Below are 26,623 nucleotides of genomic sequence, written 5' to 3' on the forward strand. Positions count from 1 at the left end.
AGTGCAGAGGAACTTTCACATGTACAGAATTCTTTCGTCTAGAATATCTGTCATCAATAAGTTGGTATTTAAAAAACTGCATTTATCTTCATTCCCAAATCCTGTCAAGTCCAAGAAACATTGTATGGAAAGATGCCACTTGATGTCAAGAGCATTAATTCCGGATTCCTTGGCACTGACACTGCTACACTACAGTCACATTACTGAAACCTGCAAATAAACTTAGTTAGTTTTACAACATTTTGGCACTACTTTCACATCTCTACCTTGCATATAGCGGATACGAATGAAGTTTGTAATCAGGGAAAGACTTCTGGGACACCCGGTACAATTAAACCTGGAACAAGTGTATCGGTCCTACCTACACACACACACACATACATACATAAATGTATCATGGACGTCGCCAGATTTTTTTTTAGGAAGATCAGGCATTGATAAAACTTTGAATAGTAGATAAAAAACAACTATTATCATGAAATAAGCCAATTTGTATTATTATTGTTATTATATCCCTGTAGAGGATCTTCTACTTGATCCATCAGATGAATGAATATCTAGCACAACTGTTATTCATTATTCCTTTTACATTTCATACAGTTAATGCAATGAAATTCATAGTTATTCTATTTTGTTACTAACACTTAGAGACGAACATTAGGGCAAAATTTTAGACATAATTTTTATGTTGTGTGACCTCTAACATAAAACTCTAATTTTCGGAATTTTGTAAATAATGGAACCATTTATTCTTTGAATTAAGAATGGTAGTATACATTTAAACATACATAACAATTTCAATTTCTTTAGTCCTGCTTTTGTTTCTGGAATATACCACAAAAATTAGAACCGATTTGTAAAATGTTACAAGGCTCCTTATGTAATATTTGTTGCACGTTTTTATGCTAAGTGACAGTACATCGAAAAAAAAACACAACATTAAGGTTTTACATTATTTATTTTGCTTTAGCAAGATAATTTTCGGAGCTCCTAATTTAATGTGAATATACATTCAGTGACCTGGCAAAGTTGGTTCAAATAAAAAGAAAAGTAGTGGATTTTTTTCTGTTATTGTGGCCAAGTCTATACACGTTTCAACAATTTAGATGTCATCGTATCAGAAGTTGGACACCAAAGAAACAATACAGCAAAAAGTTGGAATCCTGAAACAAAATCCTACATACGCCACTGTTCACGGGCTGATAGATGGACCGATATGGATGGCGTGCTTCCTATCGAGCTATGCCTGCGAAGTCACCACAGTGTATGTTTGTATCTCTGATCATGGACGTCCGTAGGATTCTTCCAAGAACGGAGAAGCAAGGTAATTGTTTACCGGGGGGCAAACGAGACATATTTTCCTCTCATAATAGCGCTGTCCCTTCAAAAAACTCTCTTTTAGTTTGAAGTTATGTTCATGCAACGCGCTTCTAATAATTAACATAAATTACTGTGACTGAACTAAAATTATATGTGTGAAATACATAATTTTGGTTTGAAATTCATTTTACGGGGGGGGGGGAGGTCGCTCCCCTTGTCATTCATCCATGTCTCTGGTAGTTAGTGAGAAAACGATAGCTGATGCGGAACAGTGCCATCAAAAATACCAAAGGATTTCGTAAAACGTTTTTCAATACAGTTTCTCTGTCTCGGATTGTCTTCGCAGGATCCTAAAGGGTTATTGTCCCTTGCAAAGATCTTTGCTGCCTCATCCAATGGTCTCGTGGTAGCATTATCCGCAGCTGGCATTGCGAATAGAGCCATTTCTTTCCTCTAACGCAGAAACAAGCACATAATTCCGCCGGCCATTTTATTAGCTGCTGCAGACAAGCGAATGATGTGATGAGACCCTTCCGATTCCTCGCTCTCTTTTCGACCGGTAATTCAATAGAAATGTTCGCATCCTCCGACCTTGGTTAACGGTTGCCGTGGTAACGGAAGAATCAGCATCGGCTCCACGGGGAGCCCCAGGACTGGATGTTCTGCAACCTGAGCTACAGGGTGAAGGTAAAGTAAACGACCTTTAAGTGTAGTTTCGCTGGCTTCGCAAGTACTTGCGGACTTGATCTTCGCCCCGTTAAGCTGATTCTGACCTCGAAACATTAGGCTCTAACCAAAATTATTACAAAAGCCACGGAATCCAATTTAAAAATAATAATTTGTTATAAAACCAGAATAAAAATGCTGCGAATTGTTGTTTGCGGCATATGTGGATGACCATGCTGCACCACGTGACAGGGCGGAAGCCCGAAACTTCAATACGCCATGAATCTCGCACATAATTTATTGTTAGAGTACCACCACAATAACAGCCGGCGCGGAGACCGCCTTTATGGTAGTCACCCACTGTTGCCGCTTTTACCTACGAAGGAACTTGCGGCGAAACAGCCAATTACGCCTACCGCTGGCCCCCTGTTTGAACTACAAGCGGCAACCTTAAAATCCCTTCTCTGCCAAAGCAGCCAGCAGGGAAAAATTATTTTGTGGAAATAACCGTTCTGCGCTGTGAACGGGAACCGGTTCTTAGAGCGGCCCTGGTATAAAAGCTTGTTTTGCGGGTGGGAGGAATCACAACGGGTTAGAGGTCGGTTAGTTCACAGGAACTCTCCAGCCTAACCATTACGTGCGTAGTTAGAGATTCATTGAACTCTTCAGTCTAATAACTATTGCCATTTTTGGGGAAGCAGGAAAAGGTTTATTAAGCTCTTGTCTTGACTCATCTCACCCTACAGGTCGGTAGGTGCGGGGGCTTGCTCCGAGTTGATACCTTCCTGGAGATGAGGCCTGCTCGAAAAGGTTTATTGAGGGAGGAATCACAGGCATTGCATCCAGCTGTTTAGACGGCAGTGTCCTGCTTCTACCAAGTACATACCCACCCTATCGCAGACCCATTCAGTATATAAGAAAACATTTACCGCGCATGCGCGAGTAACAGAGCGAGACTACGCTATTCAGAAAACGGCTCAGTCCGGGCGACACATGCAGTTGTCGTGTCACTCGCCTGGCGTGCGTGTCTTTGATCTGAAAGTTCCTTTAGTCACTGCGGTGGTTGTCACAGCAGATTGAGTAAAATATTTTCCAATTCTTCATCCAATAACTTATAAAACCAGAGTTGAGGAGTCTTGAATCGCCCTGTACAAGCTATGATTGCGTAGACAATGCAATTCGTCATCCAACTGTAGTTGAGTCTCATTACAGAAAAATAAAAAAATAACTAAATAATTAGCATAGGATGATTCAGAGCCCGCCTGCTCGTAAGGGTACCACGCGCATAGGCCCCCCAACTTAAAAAAGACTAAAAAAATAACACATGATTAAGTTCAGTTACTACATTTTTGTTATGAAGCCATTCCGCAAATCTTGACGTTTGGCATGATGGCATGTGCGGTAATTGCGCCGCAATAGCGGGACTTAGACGATTTGATTGATGTGTACAGTTTAAAGAAAGAAAAACGTAAAATGACTTTGTGTTGAGTCAACAGTTACTGCCGAGGCATCAAAAGAACTTTTCAATTTAATTTTTGTAAAATTTCTGAAGCTTACTATTGTACCGTAACGTTTTTAAAGTAATACGAGTATTGTATCAATAAAAAAATAATGAAATGCAAAATGCAATAATCGTACTGTTTTGTTTCTTTTAAAACTGACAACAAATATACTAATTAATATTTGTTTACTTAAGCGAGGAAATTTAACATTTTCAAATCTAAAAGGCCTAGAACTCAGTATTGTTAAGTTGTTGTTTTTTAATTTCCGGAGTAAGGTCTCCGGATCCCTTATAAGCTAGGGGATATTCAACAACCCTCAGGTACATCATATGCTTCTCCCAGAGTCTGCCCCCCCCCCAAAAGCAACAGCTCAAACTCCGCCCATGCCACGCAGTTGAAAATTGAGGGCCTTTTAATTCAGTACTAGGCGCCTCGTTGACATAGCACGTTGAGAGGTCGACTCGATTTTGTAGCCAGGGTGCCCTGGAGCCCTTCCATCAATTCGCCAATTCGGTCTAACCATTATTCATCCTCATGGTGTAGAGAGACGTCAATCAAGAAAAATATCAATGCCTACTACAGTACTACAACCCAAAGCAATTTACCACTTTACGTTCCAGCATTTTCTAACGGAAGAAGGGGAAGGGAAGGATTTTTTAAAGTTGGTGTGGCCTTGAATTTGATGCTTCAAGGAAGTGTGTCTCTCTATTTCGGCTATTATACGTCGATTACGAGAATCCAAACTCCTGTTCCTCTGACTACCAGAACAAGCTCTTTGGGTTCATTCTAAAAATTAAATAAAAAAATTGTGGAAATCAAAGATAACAGAAACTACTGCCAAACACCTTTGAAGTGCAAAACTAATGAGGTGACGTTGCACATGTCAAGCAAGCATGTTCATAAAAAAAGGAGCATGGAATATTGTCTCTTATCAGCACTTGCTGTTAAGCATGCACTTAAGATTAAAAAAATCTCGTATCTCAAAGTTGACACTGATTGCAGCAATTAGTGGTTGGGACACGCCTACCCACTTGTTACTTTTCCCAGCAGGCTGTGCAAATATTTACCCACCCATCCGAGTCCTTTCAGAGTTTCCATTTGGAAGCTTTTTCAGTAAGGCATATTTACCTTGTCACTTCTAGTTAAAACGAACGAGAATATTAATATAGGAAAGCTATATCAAGTTGATCACGTGGGCATTACATTTTCTTTCACCGTTTTAGTGTAATGATCAGCAAAGCTGAAAACGAGCCATGCAATTCATCATATCTCGGGAACGGCACAGCTAGGAAGACCACATAAATCACCAATGTTTGCAAATCTGTCTGTCTATTCGTAAGGGAAAATGTATTAAAATGTACATAAGGGTGCATGGAAGGATTTTTTTCCCTTCGAATTTCAAAACCATTCAATTTTCACCTGGGCATACTGGTCCCCGAAATTTGAAGTACTAGCTAGATCGATATTTTCACTACTTACTTCTTCTTTAAACAATAATAAACGTGAGTTTTGCTTGATATTTTATGTGAATTATGTACAATATAAGTGTGAGAGTTCTCTGATGAATGTTAGTGACAATAGCCATACATTAACTTGCGAATTGAATTACCCTTGCACTATGTACATATATAGACCAAATCTCAATATTGGAAAATATGAGCTAAGTAAGTGCCATGAGCTAAGTAAGATGGAACTCTCTGGGGGTTACGTTTCCGCGGTGAGGTTCTGGGTGATATAGGCTAAGTACAAATATGCATACACTTCGAATTCTAATCTACAGGGTGGGAAATAACCTTCTGCTAGGGGTCCACAGTAAAAAGTAACAACAATTAAGAAATTATAGTAATACCAAATGTTTACTACGACAATTGTGGTTACAAAAACAAAATTAAAAGTTAGTATGTCCGCCGTTTGCTTCTCTCACAGCACGAAGACGATCAGGGTAGGAGCTCAGAAGATTCGCAAACAGTCCGTATTCCATTCCATGTCACGGAGGACTTGTTCCAGATGTGCAAGGAGTGTTGGACGGGAATAGCGGTCCGGTCCGAGTTCCACTATCATCAAGGACTCAACTGCGTCCTTCAGAATAGCCCCAAAGTGCTCCGCTGCATTCAGGTCCGGTGATGCACCCGGCCATTCAGAACTGCTGAAGAAGTCAATGCCATTTCGCCGAGGAAGGTCTTCGTTTTAGCATTTGCCTTGAAGCAAGGTGGTTTAGCGTGAACTAACTTTTAATTTTGTTTTTGTAACCACGTTTGTCGAAGTAAACATTTGGTATTACCATAATTTCTTAATTGTTGTTACTTTTTCCTGCAGACCCCTAGCAAAAGGTTATTTCCCACCCTGTATATTTTATCGTTTTTACGTTATGTGAAAATTTGTAAGTTTGCTACTTTGTTGATTGATTCATTGATTTGGCTAATTTTACTTCGCTTTTCTGCCACTTTTGGCTAATCGCAAATATGAGGATGATTGATGATATGATGAATTTATTAATGTTACAGCGCGTTACGACAATAGGGGTCACGGGTTCGAACCCGGCCTGGACACGGGTGTCCTTTGTGGGTGTCCCTTCATCAAGTTCATCTTACCATAACTCATCCTACCTGTCGCGAATAGCAAAAATGGCAAAAAAGCGACGCTAAATAAAAATAAAATCGAATCAAATATAGGGATGCAAATTCTTTAATCAGCCGAGGCAAAGTAATGCGTGGATTTTGGAGGGAAGTACATCCTATAAGATAGAAAACCCGTTTAGTCCATGGGTATATCCAGGCTGCCGACAAGTTAGGAGCAAGAAGTGATCCCATTGCGATTTTGGAATCACATAAATGCTAGCATACACTTTCTATGGTACAGCAATACCTCGGCTGATTTATAAAGCATTCTCTTCTGCAAGAAGGTTGCTGGTTTTAACTGGATGAACCCGCCAATTCCTCGATGCGTTACACACATTTGCAGAAAGAGTGACCCTCGGTTATCTCAGGGAGCAAGAGCATACGAAGAGCTTTGATGTCATGCATTGGCAGATGCTTAGAATGCCGCATTCTCCACGTCATCAATTTGCTCTTGTTGGCAATAGTGACAGTTGTCAGCAGTTCAAGGATAGAGTATAAACTTCTATATTAAGATTGTCAGACAAACGGAAAAACAGGACAACGCTGAAGATGCAGCGGGAACTAACTTGTTTCAAGTTTAAGGGAGGGGTGACCTTTTCGAAAGACACTCAATTGACAACCCCTCTTCCAAATCGTAGGCATACATTCCCGAAACTATTGCAGCCCAACGAGACAAGACAAGAGTATCTTATATTCTTAGGTTCACCCTGTTATCACTTTGCCGGCTTAAAAATAAAATGATTTTGATAGATTTTTTTAAAAATTTACTCATACGTTTGGTTGATTGATTGATTGATTTAGTTTATTTTACTTCCCGTTTTGTGTCTCTTGGCTAATTTGCGAAGATGGGGATGAGTGATGAAATTGATGAATGGACATTCACAAATAACCAAGCCCGAACGGGATTCGAACCCGGGACCCTTGGCGTCGTAGCGCGATGTGCTAACCACTCGGTCACAGGGTTCGGCTTATACGTTTAGGAAATACGTAGTATCCCCATGATCTTCCAAATGTCAAATAATTTATCGTCAAAGGGACGAAGCAGTAGTAATGTTAAATTAATTTATCAACCTCGGATAAGTGAGAATATTTTCGAACTGATATAGTTTTTCACGATACGTATAAGTGATATTTGAAATCGACGTTAACAAAATGCATTTTACATTGAGAAACATAATTCGCCAATCATAAATTTTATAGTAATACAGGGTGTCCCTAAAGTCACCGATACTTATATCCCTCAAATGAATGCAATGACGTCTACTGCAGCTCAGCGTAAATCCACATGACCTTCACCCATCTCAAAACACACGCCATTAGTGTTGGCGCAACACGGGTCTCAATATCAGAGAGAGCTATTTAAGTTGCCTTGCCTGTGTGAATGTTTGCATGGCTTGCAAATGTAAGTCGTCTGTCCATGTTTATGCCTAGATATTTAACTGTATTTGATCAGATAACTTCAGTATTTCCTATTATTATATTCTTTCTGCTTGTGCCTGTCGGCTGCTAAATTGAACGCCCTCACGTTTGGAGTTATTTGAATTTTCCATCTCTGGAATCGAAGTATTATGCCTGTGCGTTTCTGTAGCGTGAACCGCAGATGTCCAGTCCGTAGAGCACCTAACTGCCACGCGGGAAATCCGGGTTCGATTCCCGCGGTGGAAATTTTTTCCGACAATGTCGTCCGCATAGAGTGGCTCTGGGGTTCACCCAGCCTGTAATCAATGGGCTGCAGGTCTGGAGGGTAAAGAAGGTCGGAGCGTGGTACCCCGTGGGCCTTCATAAAACGGTGCAATGGACAGGGGATAGCTTTACCATTTTGACTTTCACCTTTAATTGTTGCGGGGGTGAACCGGCCTCCAACTGTTCAAGTGGCTCCGCCGCCCACCCAGAGTCGTTATAAAGTGGGTACCTGGAGGGAACTCTGGGAGGTAAAGGCGGCCAGGGACGTGGTGCTGATCACAGCACACCCACCTTCGGCCTTGATCAAGAAAGTGTGAAGCCCTAACTCCAAACCCCCTATATGCCTTCATGGCGTGGTGCAAAGCACAGGGGAGCACTTTACTTATTTTTTTATTTTTTTTACCTTAATTGTTTCAGGAGTTTTGGCGGTTATTGCTTCCGAGTTCTGCCAAAGGTAAAACAGGGCAGTATCGTCTGCAAATAAGGCTATGTTGCAGGTTGCAGGTTGCAGGCTGTTTGAAAGTGTCGCCTCTTTTGTGGAAACCCTGTATAATATTAATATTGAGAGATGCAATTCAATACTCTCAACCCATTCGACATAACTCTCCAAACGCAGTGCCTAGTAGGTATGTCGATGCAGACAATACAGTGGAACAAACAAGAATTGCAAGAATCCTGTGCGAAAGTTCCTTCGAGATAGTAGCTGCGCCTGTTTTTGTCATTCAAGTCATGCATCGATCGATATCTCTATAAACAACGCCGTTTATCGTTAATTAACTTCCTTAAAAGGCGACACCGGCAAGCAATGCCTCCTAAGGCCTTGTCCGGGACGTTAATTTACACGCACTTGTCGCTTCCGCTTGCCACATTCGTTCGCAATGTGGCCAGTTCACGGAGGAATGGTGACCTTGTGAAAGGCAAAATGCGTGTTAGCTGCCTGAGTTTCAAATTCAAATACTAATTTTTAAAATAATATAAATTAATTATTTTGTAAAAATATTTATTTTAAACTTATAAAATATATAAAAAATATAAGAAATAATTTCGTTGAACCAATGACACAAGGGAGTTAATAATTGTTTATAATATTTTCAAATTATCATCAAATCAGGACTTTGGTGGGGGGGGGGACACATAAACTTCAATATAAAGGCGAATCTGAAAGTGGGGTTCGAGAAATCAGATCTTGAGAGTACAATGGTTCGATCACTACTCGCTCCAGTGTTGCAATATATTCCTTTTTATCGTCAGGACGACACATTCGCTTACTGACAAACGCTGCCGCGTGGTGTGCAGATGCTTACGTAGAAATTTAAACGCAAAATTTACATGACATCGACAGTGCCTAGTCTCTGCTAGCCATAGCCGTAGCTACGGGATGTGCCGGGTGTGCCTAGGCACCTAATGGGCTGCTATATCAAAGAGAATTAAAGACAGATATTTCAATAAGAGAGAAAATATGCGGCAGTTTGTAAGAAGTTGAAAATGTCATTACTTGGTACAAACGTGTGCATTATCGCTGATGAAACGAGTATCTATAGTTTTCGATTTTTTTATGTCATTGGATAAAGAAGATATTTACTGCATTCTACTCTGTACTACAGCGCCTTTCTTCTATACCTGTCACAAGCTGCACGTGTGAGAGAGCTTTCTCCAAGCTTACCTAAGTTAAAACTAAATTAAGAGCAACTCAGAAGCAGGATAGATTGGAAGCCCTGCTCTTGCTATTTGTGGAACAGGAAAAAGCTTAGTCTATTGATGTAAATGAAGTTATTGATGGGTTTAAGAACATTGTACCTTTTGACAGACGTCTCTTGTTATAGATGACGTGTATTTTGATGTATTTGTTTGTAACATTTATGAACATTTTGTGTGTGTGTAATTTCTATGCAATTTGATTTTTTCTACTACATATATTCAGAAATTTTCAACACTGTCATTTAGTGAATTTATATTCCTTTACAAACATCAGTGCAGTTAAAGAGCCAAGCGATTGTGTTGCAAAATATCCTATTAAAAAGGTACAAGACCTCATTTTTTTCTTTGTGCACACCCAAATATAAAGTTCTAGTTACGCCTATGCTGCTAGCGTGGAGTTGTATATTGCCTTATAATTTGACGCAAACAGGAGATGTACAACAGAAATTTCTGCTTACCACATCTTCTGTGTGTGTCGGATTATCAGTTAATATAAAGATTGTTGCCTGTCTATTGTTGAAATTCGATTTAGAAGACTTTCGCAAATTAACAATGTTTGGATAATAATAATAATAATGCACGACTCTTGGATAAACACAAGTATCATCTAAATTTAATAATTTTGACAAGTATCAGCATTAATTCTTACAGCGAACAGAGAGAATATGCCTGAATGTGTGTGTGCTACCCCAAAAATCGGAACATTTTCAGGTCTCGACTGCAGTCAGGATAAGGCTTAAATCGGGACGTTCATGCGTCGGTGCTTCTCATCCACAAATTAAATGCTTCATCAGTCCTAACTAAATTTTTCAATCCCCTCAGTTTGTTATAGATTTGAGTGTGTCAGCATTTTTAGTTATTTACACCCATCACGCTATATTGCACGAAAGGGGTATGTTGACTAAAACAAAAGTCCCATGCCTATTCTAAAAGCTGTGGAGACTGCAGAGGAGCCTAGAAAAAACAACCCGACAGAGGATTATCTGGGTTGTAAATGCAGGCGCCAGAACATCGATAGTCTTCAAATGTGGAGTCTGCAGGGTGCACCTAGAAAATTCTTAAGGGAGTTAGCTGCTAAAAAGGCACCTGAGTGTCATTATGGATGGAGTGAAAAAATTATATTGACCTACTTTATTTAAGAAAATAAAACCCAAAGGGAGGTCCGACCCCACAAACTCCCTTCAGCGCATCTATGAAGAGAGGTTGACACTATAGAGTGACTTCTGAAAGCACCAGACTTTACTCCCGAGCTTCTTCTTAAGCCAAATGCTGAAATCATCATGTGTGTCCTGGGGGAAGAGGTCGATTGCTAACTTTAGACTCCAGTTTAAACACAACGGTAAAGTGATGTACATGTTGTTGTTGATTTGTTTCGTTTTAGCTCTTCTGCCACTGTTGGCTAATCGCGAAGATGAGGATGAAAGGTGTTATATAATAAAATGAGTGAAAGGACAATCACAGACACTGAGACACACACGGGCTGGATACAACACAAATTATACTGGCTGTGGGTCCAGGCGCCAGAGTCTTGTTAGCCTACGAAAATCCAGTCCAATGTGTACTACGTGGAAAAGAAGGAGGCATCTGAGTGACTTCCAAAAAGGTCACCCCCTTACACCCGAAGATTTGATTTAGTTTATTTTACTTCGCGTTTTGTGCCTCTTGGCTGATTTGCGAAGATGGGGATGAGTGATGAAATTGATGAATGGACATTCACAAACAACCAAGCCCGAGCGGGATTCGAACCCGGGACCCGAGATGCACCTACCAATAGAGAACGACTTTCTTTTAACAATCGCAACGATTAATATGTCTTACGACACCGTCACCCAACTCGTCCATTCAACAGGAAGACCTTGATTCCAGCAAACAGCTTTTCATCCGGAGTCAAATTTAGTCTAACGCCTCGTTTGTTTGCATACAAATTAGCTTCTGAATATTCACCGGAGCGTGTTTACAGAATTTGTACTTGTGGTCGCTTACAATTACGCAATGTCCAATGACGTATGCGGTTGCATAATGAAACTGACAAATGCAAAGAAGTGTAACACGGTGCTGAGTTTGTAACACTACGTGATGGTTCCGTCAAAGAACCATATCCGCCCCTCTTGACGTCATAGCCTTTCCTTATGAGATCCTTTTCTTTCACCCACAGTTCCGCTGGTTGTGAGTTCATATGTCCTCCCCGATGGCTTAGTGGTATCTTGTCTTCAAGGGGTCTAGGGTTCGATAACTAATGGTTCGGATTTCAATTTAAACTGTAGGTCCAGTCCAGATTAAGCTACCCGTGCATAAAAATGGACTTAAAACAAACCTTTCGGTTGTGGGGTTTATGGGATTATGGACGTCATTGACTCAAGTGTTCTAAAAGAATGCGATGGATAAATAAATAATCAGCCTCAGCCTAACCACTCGTTGCGGTGATGCCTTCCAGTGTGAGAAAGCGGCTTCTTTAATTTCAGTATCAGGTCAAAATCAGACAGGGAAAGGTCCGGCGAATAGGATGAGTCCTGAAGTAATGCCCATTCCTTCACGTGAGAAGGTTCCTTATAGACTGTGCTGTGTGAGCTGGATTCAGTCTGAATTGGCACTCCTTCCGTTCGATGTCCTTGAACGACACTGCTATTTAGTAGTCACAACGTACCACATAATATAGGTACATTTTGTGGTAACGCCATGCCTTATGCGGTAACTCTCCTTGATCCATATAGATGGGTAGGTTAGGGAGATCTACGCTGCCTGGAGTCCGACAAAGATAGACTTTTACATGGGCGCTTTGGAAGTATTACATTTTTAATTACTCTAGGAATGTAAAGTGGGATCTATGAGTATTACCGTGCAAATTGTTCATGACTATTTTCATTAATTTTTATCTTATATCCTATGTATTTTAAGCGATGGATTTTTATGTATGTTTCTGCAGAAGTTCTCAACAACTTGTTTCGATTTTTCTTTTAATTCTTGAAGCTCTTATTGGGTCAAATAAATTACAAGAACATGGTGATGGACAATTTGCATGATAATACTCATGGATCCCACTGTACAACTTAATAGAAGGGCACAAGCGAATGGATAGAAACAAGAAAGGTTCCAGAATAATATGACGCACCAAAAATTCCACAATATTGTTCTCGTTAGTGAAAAAGTGAAGTTAAAGAGATAATGTTTTCATTCTCCGCAAGTACACGGGAGTCTCCAGCTTAATCAACAAAAATATGCTGCTTGCAATTCTCACATAAGGAGAGACGTTCAATCTAGACAACACCGGAGGCCAGTGGCGGCTATTGGGTCCCAAAACCGCGGGGGGCGGCGGCAAGTTGCCAAAACTGGGGGGGGGGGCAAAGACAGTTCATTTCCTTCGTAGATAAGATTTAACATAGTGAGTTGGCAAAAGTGGCGAAAACTGGGGGGGGAACTGCCCCCTTTGCCCCCTAATCGCCGCCACTGCCGGAGCTATTTTAAATATCAGAGCGCATTTTGACAGAACTAAAATAAAAAATGCGCTTTATGTTAATTATTTCAGTTCCAAAAATAGTAACAACGTAACTCAGCTCGCCATTAGGTAAGAAGATGTTGAAAAATCTAGCGTTATTTTCGATTTAAAACAAATAAGACCAATTTCGAACATTTTATCATTGCAGTTAAGTTTCCAATTTTCAAAAATACTCAAACCGGAGCGAAATTATTTATTTCTACAACAAATAATTGAGGAATATCGAAGAACTTTGATATCTCTATTTTTGTACAATATATTTTTTTTTTAAAAAAAGAACAAAATTATGCAGACTAATTTTTCGGTTATTCCATTTGTGACAATTAGAACGTGGAATTCCTACCACGCCTTTCATTCTAGGAATCTGCTGATCACGAACGTGTCACACCTACTCTCAAGTGTCACAAGTGGTACAAGCTTTGTAATATCTTTCATCTACAACGCCAGGCGCAACATGTGAATGTGGATGCACTGACCTCCTGGAATGTTGGTTATTCTCGTTCTGGAATTTGCTTACACACCGAGGACAAACAAGTTTCCTGCAGGCGTTATTGATTTCAATATTGCCTTCCCACTATGTAATTTGAACACTACCGTCTGATCCCGCTAGATAAATAGGGTATGATCAGTAGGGCGAACTTCGAATAAATTAGAGGCGGGGATAGGGTTGACAAACTATATACAGGGTGATTCAGTAAAAGTGTGCAAAAAGGAAACAGGAAATAGATGATGCACAGTCATCAGATGACTGAAAAGTAAGTAATGGTCTCTTAAACCAAAAAATGGCAATTTAACAACTACTCCTGATGAAAAAGTTAGTAAACACTGAACAATTTAAGGTAGGGAACGTAGGGTTGGAGGAGCCAGCGTAAGGACAATTGTTCAGTGGTGCATCACGTATTTCTGGTTTCCTTTTTGCACACTTTTACTGAATCAGCCTGTCTGTGGGTGGGTGTACATAGCTAGCCTATATAAATTATATTAAAAAAAAACATTATAAATTGAAACAATATTTAAATAACAGTATGAAACTCAATGCAACAACAAAACTTTGAAAAACAGAAAAATATTCGCTTTGTTTACTTATTTCTAGAGATGAAATCGTGAGCCTCCTGCGGTATTCTTCTACGCATGTATAATGAACCACTTATCGCTCTGAAATGTAACATCATTGATATCATGTAATTAAGAACTAAATGCTTTAGATAATTAAAGCTTAACGTTTTTATTGTATATTTCTCTTCATATAAAGTAAAAAAATGTAGCAGAGGGTTAGAGTGGTGAGGGGGGGGGGCAAATTGTATTCTGCCCCGTCCAAAATCAAGATTGCACTAGGTAATATGATTCGTGCATTGAGAGTCTCAAAGATGTTGGCTTTATTTCATCTGCGACAACACTGAGCTACATCTTTTAGTGTACAAAGAACCCATCGCATGTCAGTATCTTGCAACTACAATAGGAAACAGATATAAAATTTTCTGGATATAATGCCCAATTAAGGGCTAGTTTCGAACGAATATACAATGCAAGTACTAGTGATATTTAAAACGTCTTAAAAATATCTTACGTTATTTTTAATTATTATTAAGTTAACCGCGAAAATGAGAAGTGTGTTACTGACTATAATGAATCGAATCCTTTAAAAAAGGAACATGCACTGCAGATGTTGAGACTGGATCACAGAACCTCTGAACGTTGATTCGAGAACATAACAATCTGAATCAGCAGAAACCTACATCCTGACCTGAAATTTCGTCAAGAGTGGTCATGACTTTATTTTTTATTAGTCCAGCTTTTCATATTTTCACGTTTCTTGGATTTTTTTACAGTAGCTTTTGTCGTGTCACGCCCACCATGATTTTAGTATGGAATAAAATGTTTCAAAATAATATTTTTACATGTAACATAGAAAATGCCAAGTATTTTCTCTTTTAATTTCATGTGTTCGTAAAGGGGTTCTAATTCCCTTGATACTTCCGCTGGTAATACCCTGGCGGAACGCGGCATTTATCGATATTTGTTTACGAGGAAACCTGTGATATAGAGCAGGTGCCGAAATGGGAACAGGGCGCCGGGGCACGGCATACTGTTGAGTTTCGAGGGAAGAAAAACATCAACTTCGCTTGCAGAAGATTCTATAAATACTGCTCCCTACACAGAGGAAGGGAAGAACACGTCTGTATCGCGAAGTTTGGTGTTTGGAACCGATTCAAGAAACGGGATTGTGCTGCTGAAGGCTTCGAAACAAAGCCCTTTCGTCCAACCAGGCCAGGCATTGACCCCGATCTTGAGCCTTTCTTTTCCACCAAATTCAAGGGATTTGTTTTTCTGGGGGAGAAACATACCCATGCTGCACATCGTGGTTTCTTCTAGGACTTTGACGACTCCTTGTTGTATACATTCTTAATGTGATTTCGTCAAAACTCAATGACGTAATCGAGTGTTCAGAAGTGACAACTAGCACGCAGCCATTATTTTACGATCATCGATTGTACGCGGTTAAAAAAGCCGTAGTCCAAATTGACTAAATTGATATATTCACACGCTAGTTACACATATTCGACTACTCGCTTAGGAATGTTAACTGTTTTGGCATTCTCCCAATTAATTGTATAAGATTTCTAATCTTCTGAACACATCGTTTATATTTGTGAAATGTGAAACACATGACCTAAACTGTTCCATGGCGTAAATTGGTTTTTCGTGCAACGAATAGTGATTTAGGCGGGAAATATTTATTTGTGGAACAATACCACGACAATGCTACGATAATGATAATAACAGGATACAGACGATGATAGTAAAATAATGGCTACATGCTGGTTGTACTTTTGAGTTTGAGTTTTCGTTTTAAGTTTTAAGCCATGGAATAGTTTAGGTCTTTCATGTATTTCACGTTTCACAAATATAAATGTATTTAGAAGAAAATGAGGAATCCCATACAATTAATTGGGAGAATGCCAAAACAGTTAAGACTACGAAACGTGTTTTCGAATATGAGTAAACAGCCTGTGAATATCTCAATTTAGCCAATTTTCATTACGACATTAGTAAGTGTGGAGACGACGATCTATGTTTGTTGTCTCTTTTGAACACTCGATTACGTCAAAATAGATTATGTACAAATAAACTAATCGGGACTGGAACTACAGATAAAGTGGGAAAAGTAAAGCTCCTGATCGTTACTTTAATGCTTATTGTTATTACTAGTGGTACGTACAAATTTTTGCACGCACTGTCAACGCAAAGCTGTATAATCACAATCTAACCCTTATCTTTCTCTAAGTTTCGCAGAAAGGAATCAACTTCATATTACATAACAGTACACAAATATTTTGCTCATTTAACTTTAACTAGTAGGTCCGGACCCCTTGGACATCCCTCTGATTACGGCCTTGGTAGCAACATTGTGAATTGCAAACTTTTCTACACGCATCTGGTCCTTACTTTCTGGAAGCAATTAGTTAGTAGCTAATATAAATATGTCTAAATGTTCTTCTTACCTTTCAGGTAGACCTTTGTAGCGTTGGGAAGCCTCCGAAGTTCATCAGCGTCCAGTTCCTTCAGCCTGTTGTACGAAAGATCAAGGATTCGCAGCAACCTCAGGTCGCTAAAGTTGGGAATAGCTTCGAGATGAAGCCTAGACAAGTTCACAATCTTCACGCCTCCGACCTCTTCCGGGAACGTCGATTCCAGCGAAACAACGGGGCTCTGGACAAGAGTGAAGGTCTCCAGAGCGCGGAATGCGTGCAGATCTGCCAGGTTGAACGTTTCCCCGGCGAAACCAGAAACGCGGAGCCCCCTCACTTTCTTGACTTGGCACTTTATGATGGTGAGCGTCCTCAGTGAGCGCGAGGACTCCAGGCGGGTGCAGTTCACTTGCGGGCCGAAGCCCTCTACCCGACGGCAAGTGCACGGCGAGTCCAATGGGTATTTTTCTGAAGTTGGCGCCTGTGCGTCGGTCACGTTCAGAAGGAACAGCACAAATATCACGGATTTTGTCTTCACAGAACGAATTCCCCACCTGCAATTGAAGGAGAACAACAACGAGTCAGTTGGATTAAAAATTAAAACAAAACACTACGTTGCACAGTAGTGTAAAAGTACCTATAACCAGGACGAGAAAGTATGAACCCCCCTCAGGCAGATTTGCCTACACTTAAAAAAAGCTCAACATGCCCATATGGACATGTCTAATCCAAGATTTTTGTAAAAATGCCCTCGGGAATTTCCTGAGAAAGTATGACCCCCCTCAGATTGATTTGCCTACACTTATAAAAGGCACTTCTGTGAGATTGTTGTCCATAAATTTGTTAAAAATATGCCCCTCTTAATATTTTTTTTGCCCACACCTAAAACTAAGCCAAGATGCTCATAAAACCCACACCCACCCACACCCACCCACACTCACCCACATACACCCACACCCACCCACACCCACACATATTTACTTCCGGTCCACTTCCTGTCCACTTCCGGTCCACTTCCGGTTTGCCTACTTCCGGTTTGCCTACTTCCGGTCCACTTGTGGCCTATTTCTGGTTTATTTATATTGCATCATGTTTTGCAACAAATTATTACCTAATATTATGCAATAAATTATTAGACATGTGTTGTTTTCTGATTGGTTCGTTATGACATAATGTGATGATGTGTTATATTCTGATTGGCTTATTGTTTCAGATGTTTTCAATGCGGTCTGTGCTTAGGCTATATAAAGAGATTTTGCATTGCATATCAGCCAGTATTGTGAGAGTTGTTGAAGAGTAAGGGTGTGTTGTTGCAGTGCTGCTCATATTTTTTAAACACAAAAATATTGCAGATTTGTATAAATTGAATTACAAATCTATTTGATTTAATATACAGAATTTTTGACAACCTGTCTTAGGTTTATTAAGTCTAGAGTTTTGATTTGAACCCCAAGAAATTTTTTATAAATACCAAAGCCAAAAATATTAACACACACACACACACACACACACACACACACACACACAAATCACACTACTGAACCCAACTGATATTTTTTATTAAGTATAAAGTTTTGATTTGGACCCCAGGAAATCTTATATAATAAACAACAACAAAAATGCCAAATCAAAAATATTGTAATCAATGCAAAAAGAATATATCTAGCCCCAATTGGGCTAAGCATCAAAGGAATTGTAATCCAGACAAATGCAGAACTCCCACAAAAATTTGCCCTAAATGCCATAGAAAATATAATCTGGAATATTTCACATATAAACATAAAGGTACTTGTTCTGCACAGTCATCAACATTGCCCCCACAACCATCTACATCTGGTCTGAAAAGGAAGCATGAAACACCTGTTAATGCTGGACCGGCAAAGCAGCCACGCTATGCACCACCTATCCATAGCAGTTTTAATGGCCAATTAAGGGATCACCGGTTTGTATCAGAGCCAAGATGTGGCATTAAGAATTTTTTGAACAGTATAAATCCAGATGTGCAGGCAATTCTAAATGCACAAAATGGCTCTTATAAGCTGTCCCTCAAATTGTTTACACACTATAAGAAGCCAAATGGCACAAAATTTACACAGCCCCACATAACAGAAACTGTACCGGTATATTCAAATGCAAATTTAGCCAAAATAATCAGCAGTTTGATAGATCAATTGAATATTAAACACTCTGAATTTGCTGCAAAAGAGTCTGGATGGAGCCTATGCGGATCTTCACACAAGTTATATGTTAATATTTCTGAATTCAGCCCATTACAAGGTTCTACATATCTGCCATTACCTGCCAATATCAAAAACAAAACAGCCGTGGTTAATATAAAAAATAATGACCAGAAATGCTTTTTGTGGTGTATTTTAGCTGCTTTGTATCCAGTTTCAAGGAATCCTCAGAGAATAAGTTATTATAAACAGCATGAACATATTTTTAATGAAGCAATGGAGGGTTTAGAATATCCAATGCCTGTTCAGAATATTGATAAATTTGAAAAAAAGGCCCGGGATATTAATGGTAAACAATTATCTATTAATGTATTTACTTGTTCTACTGGCCGTGGCAATTGCTTGATAGAACCTCTCAGAATCAGTACATTTGATGATGATTCTGCTGTTCCGATTGATCTGCTCTTAATTGAAGGGGATGATACACGCCATTATACTCTGATACATAATCTTGAAGCTTTAGTGAGAACACAACTAGACAAATCCAATACAATATACAAGTTGTGCAGAAGATGTTTAACTGTTTTTGATGGTAGAAAAATAATAAATGGGGTTCGTGAAAAAAATGCAGAAATTGCTAAAAACAAGTTAATTGAGCATCTGAAATACTGTGGCAATCATAAACCTGTTCATATGGTGATGCCTAATCCAAATGAAAATGCCAAATTCAAAAAATTTGAAGCCTTGTTGGAACACCCAGCATATATAGTCTGTGATTTTGAATCAAACCTCAAACCCCTTGCATTCTGCAGCCCAGATCCTGATGAATCTTCAATTACATCATACCAGTTACATGAACCTTCTAGTTTTTGTTATGTGATTGTACAGGATGGTGTTGTTAGTAAAGAAAATTTATACATGGGAGCAGATGCCATCAAAGAATTTGCAGATAGAATAGAAAATGAGTGCCATGAAATAGCATCTAATGTCTTATTAAAATCAAAACCTATGTTGCCTTTAACAGAGGATCAGATTGAAGATTTCAACAATGCAGAAAAATGCCCGGTATGTGATTCTGAATTTTCAGATACAAATATCAAGGTTCATCACCATTCCCATACAGATGGTAAATTCTTAATGGCCCTGTGTAATAGCTGTAATATTAAGATCCAGAGACCAAAATTTGTCCCTATATTTTGCCATGGTTCATCCAATTATGATTTTCATCATTTGATCAGGTACGAGGGGTTTGACAAGCAGAATTTAAATATTTTAGCTGAAAATAATGAAAAATATATTGCCATTAGCAAAATAATTAAAGTTAATGGTGTTCCTATTCACTTAAGATTTCTTGATTCATACAGAATTTTATCGGCTAGCCTGGCTACACTGGCCACTCAATTATCTGATGATCAATTCAAAATCACATGTGCTTTGTTTCCAAATCAGGACCTGAAATTAATTAGGCGGAAGGGTGTATATCCATATGATTATGTTACAGATTTTTCTAAATTTGATGAGTGTTCTCTGCCACCACAACAAGAGTTTTACAGCAAAATCAGAGGATCTGGAATCACTGATGAAGATTATCACCATGCCCAGTTGATGTGGAACAATTTAAAATGCCAGACATTTGGTGATTATCACAAGGCATATTTAAAACTTGATGTAACCCTCTTAGCTGATATACTGCAGGCATTCAGAAAATCTTCCATGCAAAATTATAAGCTGGATCCAATGTATTTTTACAGTGCTCCGGGCCTAGCATGGTCTTCAATGTTTTTGAACACTAAAATGCAATTGGATCTGATCCAGGATCAGGACATGTATCTGTTTATGGAACAATGTATAAGAGGAGGCATGGTGCAATGTTCTCAGAGATATGCCAGAGCAAATAACAAATATATTCCTGATTATGATCCAGCATTGCCATCAAATTATATACTGTATGTAGATGCCAACAGCCTCTATGGTTATGCCATGATGAAGAAACTGCCATATGCAGGGCTTGAGTGGGTCGAAGATTTTAATATTGAAGATCTTCAGGATTTTGATGAGAGTAACTATGGCCTGTTCTTAGAGGTTGATCTGACAATTCCTGATGATTTACACAACACATTTTCTGATCTGCCCCCAATTCCCGAGGTTAAGTGTTCACCTGGCTCTAAACAGAAGAAATTGATGATGACTCTAGAGCCAAAACAGGATTATGTCATATATTACAAAAACCTCCAGTTCCTGATGAATCATGGTGTTCAAGTGACCAAAATTGGCAAATTTTGAGGTTCAGGCACTCAAGATGGTTGAAGCCATATATTGATACAAACACAGAGCTTCGAACATCTGCAATGAGCCAATTTGATAAGACCTTGTTTAAATTGATGGTAAATTCAGTGTATGGCAAAACAATTGAAAATGTCAGAAAACATATTGATGTTAAAATAATTACTGACCCCAGCCGGAGCAAAAAATTGATTGCAAAGCCCAACTTCAATTACAGAAGAATTTATGATGAAAATATGGCACTCTTCAACATGAAAAAAACAAAAATTAAATTTGATAAGCCTATTTATGTAGGGGCTGTGATATTGGAATTGGCCAAATTACACATGTTAAAATTGTATTATGATGTGTTGAAACCTTTTTATAAGGATCGTGTAAAATTGATGTACATGGACACAGATAGTTTTGTTCTTGATATTCAAACAGAAGATGTTTATAAAGATATGTTACAGCCTGAATTGTTTGAATATTTTGATACCACTGAACATACAAGGATTCAACCCCACAAGAAAAAGGTGCCTGGCAAGTTAAAAGATGAGACACTTGGTGATGTTATTGTGGCATTTGCTGGCTTAAGGGCCAAGATGTATAGTTTTGAAACATGTAGTGGCGCTGTTGCCAAAAAGGCCAAGGGCATTGGCAGAGTGACTGTGGACAAAGAGCTTGAATTTGAAGATTACAAAAATTGCCTCAAATCATGTAGCACAATCAGAACATCAGAATCCAGAATTCAGAGTGTGGATCACTTGTTGAATACAAATATTGTAAGAAAAGTGGCTCTGGACCCACATGATGATAAGAGATGTATTTTATCATGTGGCATACATACTCTACCATGGGGTCATTGTGATTTGAAAAGTGGTAATCAATGCCCAATTACAGAGCATGATTTGAAATAAATAAACATGCCTATGAACTTATTTGGGTTCAAAAAACAGGCTATTATGGACCTGCCAACACCACAACCCTCTTCTGATATGATATCTAAACTAAGTGTTTTGTTAATTATTCATCTGAACAGCATATTTACAGATGTTGATGATGAAACAGGTAAAATATTGTACATATTTAACAATAATTTTAATCATTACCAATTACCTGTAGGTGGTCAATTGTAATTTATTACAACCCCTGAGGGTAACGTCAAGATTTCAATAGGGAGAAATATTTATAGAATTAAGCACTCAAACATGGTTTCTGGCACTGTATATACTGTTTCTGCTGGTGACTGCTTATATATTGAGGTCCCTGGATCATATGACAAGCTTATACCTTTTTTTATAGAATTAAGAATCAGATATTCAATAATAAATAACCACTAAAACAAAAATGCCTAATGATATATTTGGCCATACAAGGCATGAAGATCACAGTGATGAGATTCTGATGCTTGATGTCAGAGTCAAGAAATTAAGAAGTGATTTACAAGCTTTACAAACCACACTCAATGCCAGTCTTCAACTAGAAATTACAAATTTACAATCACAATGCATGGACCCTCTTCTTAAAATTGACTCAGAACTCAAATTATTGCTTCAGAAATATACTGATTTGGCCACATTGGATAATTTTCAAAGTTTAGAAGAAGCTGTAGCAGCTCTTCAAGCCAAATTTAAGACCCAGGCCACCAACTCTGAGCAATTGAAACAACAATTAGAAGAGCAGATAAATAATGTCCAGACACAGCTCCAAACAATTGTCAAAAGCATAAAATCACAAGAAGATTTTGATCTAGTGATTTCCACTCTAAAAGAACAGATTCAGTCACTCCAGATACCTAATCTGGACCCTCTGAACAATGCCATAGCCGAGGTTAAAGAAAAAGTTGAGACACTTGAAAATTTTATGAACAACTTGCCATCTTCTGATGCTTTGAGTGCAATAACTCGGAGTGTTGCCAACATCAAGCTGCAACTTGAAACATATGAAGATTTTGGAAAAATTCAAAGTACCATAACCCATCTTGAGGGTACAATAGCAGCAGTGCAAAGTGATTTGACAAATATACAAGAATCCCGCCTGCCCGGTATTGTAGATACCCTTGTTAGTGTCCAGCAACAGATCACAAAACTTGAAAACCTCAACACTGAATCTGAGCTATCTCATTTTCATCACTTGATTGATGATATCCAAACTTCTTCTTCTTTTCTGGCACTACAGCCCATCACAGGCCTTGGCCTCCTTCAGAATCTTCCAAACAAAGCTTGAAATTTTACAACAATCAACACCCACTCAGGCAGATATAGCCCTGCTCCAAAATGCTATGCAAAATGTGGATGATGCTTCTGAATTAAACAATGTGAAATTGGCACTTGAATCTTTGCAAAATACTGTAACAAATCTCCCTACATCACAGGAACTTAAAAATATTAAGAGGGCAGTGAATCGCATATTGAAATCAGAAGATATCAAGAATATCCAGACAGAGATCAAACGACTTACTCAGACAGTGGCCACTCTACCAACTAATCAACATATTAATGAACTGCATGCCCTGTTTGAGGATATCAGAAGACAGGTCCATGATCTTACTGCTCAAACTTCAAAATTGGCAGTTATTGAAAATTTGCAACAAATTGTAGCTAATATCAAGCAACAGCTAGGGACCATGGAATCCAATCAAGCAAATGCTTTGTCTGTTTTTACCACCCAGCTTCAAGAGATTGTGCAACAATACAAGAAACTTGTTGTGGACATAAAAATCAAGCCAGGCCATGATGATGTTGTTAGGACCATCAATGAGCATCTTGAATCTGTAACAAGCAGATTGCTTACAGCAGAAAAAGAAATAACAGGCATAATCGAGAATCCAAAACATACAGTAATTCTTGAATTGTACAGCATCCCCAATCTCCAGTTTCTTGTAAAGCTTCTTTTGAATAAGTGCTTATATTTGCTGATTCTTACTTGATCACCCACCTTGTATTTGGCTTTTCTTGTTGTTGGCTGGTATCTAGGATAATAAACAGTCCTGATCAATCTTTGCTCATCAGATGAAGTTACTTCAGAGGGTTTCATGTTGATTGTGGAATGGACCGAGTTGTTATATTTATGTAGAAGTTCTGGAAGAATATTAAGCCATTTATAATTACCTTGAAGTGTAAATTGTTTATACATAAGATGTTTTAGGGTTTTGTTGAATCTCTCTACAATTGAGGCCTTGAGATCACTGTAACTCGAGTAATGTTGTATTGACTGGCTTTTAATAAATTGTTGGAACACAGAATTATAAAATTCTTTGCCATTATCTGTTTGCAAATAGCGCGGTGATCTTCCACTCTGATTGATGATTGTCCTGATGGCTTCTGATCCCCAACAAAGAATATGATTCACCATTTACACCAGGTGGCAAAATATATATGCTGTCCCCTGCACAATTTTATTACCAGTTTTTTGCTGGGGGCACACTGAGACCAATCAAGATCAAATATTGGCTTCAACCACAGGCACACCACTACCCTACCTTATCAATAACAAATGCTGATAACAAAGTAAAAATCACCAGTGTAGAGTTAGAGGATTTTACAGACCCCAATACATTAGAAACAGCCTATGCTGAAGATAATGGCTCTCTGGAATTTCATATACAAATAGGAGACAAATTATATTTAGAAAATCCTGTAGTATCAGCTGCTGAACACCCCATAGTTGCAATATTCTTGTTTTCATATTATGTCTAGAGAAATTATTGTTGATGAATTACACAGACAAGCCAGACATAATTATAAGAGACTGCCAGTAGTCACAAAAGGCATAGATGATTTATGGCAGAGCGACTTGATTGAGATGGCAAGTGGACAGCTGAAAAACTTAGACAAAATCAACAAGGGCTACAAGTATCTACTCACTGTAATAGACACATTTTCAAAATTTGCCTGGGCTGTGCCACTCAAATCCAAGACTGGAAAATGTGTTACAGAAGCCACCAGGACAATCATCAATCAGAGTGGAAGATCACCGCGCTATTTGCAAACAGATAATGGCAAAGAATTTTATAATTCTGTGTTCCAACAATTTATTAAAAGCCAGTCAATACAACATTACTCGAGTTACAGTGATCTCAAGGCCTCAATTGTAGAGAGATTCAACAAAACCCTAAAACATCTTATGTATAAACAATTTACACTTCAAGGTAATTATAAATGGCTTAATATTCTTCCAGAACTTCTACATAAATATAACAACTCGGTCCATTCCACAATCAACATGAAACCCTCTGAAGTAACTTCATCTGATGAGCAAAGATTGATCAGGACTGTTTATTATCCTAGATACCAGCCAACAACAAGAAAAGCCAAATACAAGGTGGGTGATCAAGTAAGAATCAGCAAATATAAGCACTTATTCAAAAGAAGCTTTACAAGAAACTGGAGCACTGAATTATTTACATGGTTCAAGTTAAACCTGGGACCCTTAACACATATATAATAAAAGATCACCGAGGAGAAATTCTCAAAGGCAGATTCTATGAAGAAGAACTCAGCAAAACTAAACAGCCTGACACATATCTCATAGAAAAAATCATCCGCAGAAAAGGCAACAAGTTATTTGTCAAATGGCTAGGACTTCCAGAACACAGCTGGATCGATGCAGACAAAGTGATAATATGAGCACCTGGGATGTTATAAAAAGGCTGCCAGAACCTGAACAGCAGATTAAGAGAAATGGCAAGTTGCTGCCTGAAAATATTAGATGTCTTATTGTTGGGCCATCGGCTTGTGGTAAAACTACACTAATGATTGATAATTTTTTATTGGCACCCAACTGGTTAGACTGGAAAAACAGGCACTTGTATGTCTTCTCTAAGAGCTTGGAACAATTAAAATATCAGCAGCTGATGAAGCTATATGATGGATTGGATATAGCCACTTTTGAACCAGATGTTAAGCCACTCCATGAATGTCTCGATAATTCTGTTGTTGTGTTTGATGACATTATACTGGATAATCAAAACAAGGTTAGAAATTTCTTTACACAGGGCCGACACAAAAACATTGATTGCTTCTACCTGGCACAGACTTTTTCAAAAATACCGAAGCAGCTGATCCGAGACAACAGCAATTTTATATGTGTGTTTCATCAAGATCATACCAACCTCAAACACATACATGATGAATATGTAGGTGGGGACTTGAGCTACAATGATTTTTCCAAGTTTTGCAGTAGGTGCTGGAACCAGGACAGTTATGGGTTTGTCACAATTGATATGACAAGAAAACCCAATAGTGGCAAATACAGAAATAAAATCAACAATTTTCTAGACATTGAAACATATATAAATAACCATGAAAAGGCCAATCATTGATGATCTTAAATTAAGAAATTATCTTGTAAAAAGATTTAAGGGATGGAAATCACAGAACCGAGGAATTTATGAACAACACAAACAAACAGAACAGCCTATTATTGATGCTATTAGTGAATTAGGTAAAAATATCAAAACTGTTACAGAGCAAAATCAAAATTTGATCACAGAGCTTGTACCTGTAGCTGCTAGGAACATATTAGATTATCCAATCACCCCACTTTCCAGTATTCATACACCTAGTCCTGTTGCTCCTCGAAGAATTGAAGCTACTCTGGTTCCTATTGAATAGGGTCTTCTTGCTCAAAAATATTTAAGCACACCTAAAGACAACAAAGATGAGGTGTTTGGTTTATATGCTGACACAGAGCGTGATGGTAGCATCATACATAGAATTGGCAATTTCAG

General features: G+C 38.6%; 1 protein-coding gene across 1 annotated transcript in view; it reads right to left on the minus strand.

Annotated features, from left to right (window-relative positions):
- Nucleotides 1-26,623, minus strand: part of swi2 (Protein singed wings 2) — a 91,080-nt gene that overhangs the window by 25,642 nt on the left and 38,815 nt on the right. The window contains exon 2 of the mRNA XM_083135027.1: nt 16,484-17,004. Within this exon, the coding sequence (XP_082991153.1) occupies nt 16,484-17,004 (521 nt within the window). The remainder of the gene's footprint in view (nt 1-16,483; nt 17,005-26,623) is intronic.

The sequence above is a fragment of the Lepisma saccharinum genome, chromosome 14, assembly GCF_977018435.1.
Source record: "Lepisma saccharinum chromosome 14, izLepSacc3.1, whole genome shotgun sequence".
Lineage (NCBI taxonomy): Eukaryota > Metazoa > Arthropoda > Insecta > Zygentoma > Lepismatidae > Lepisma > Lepisma saccharinum.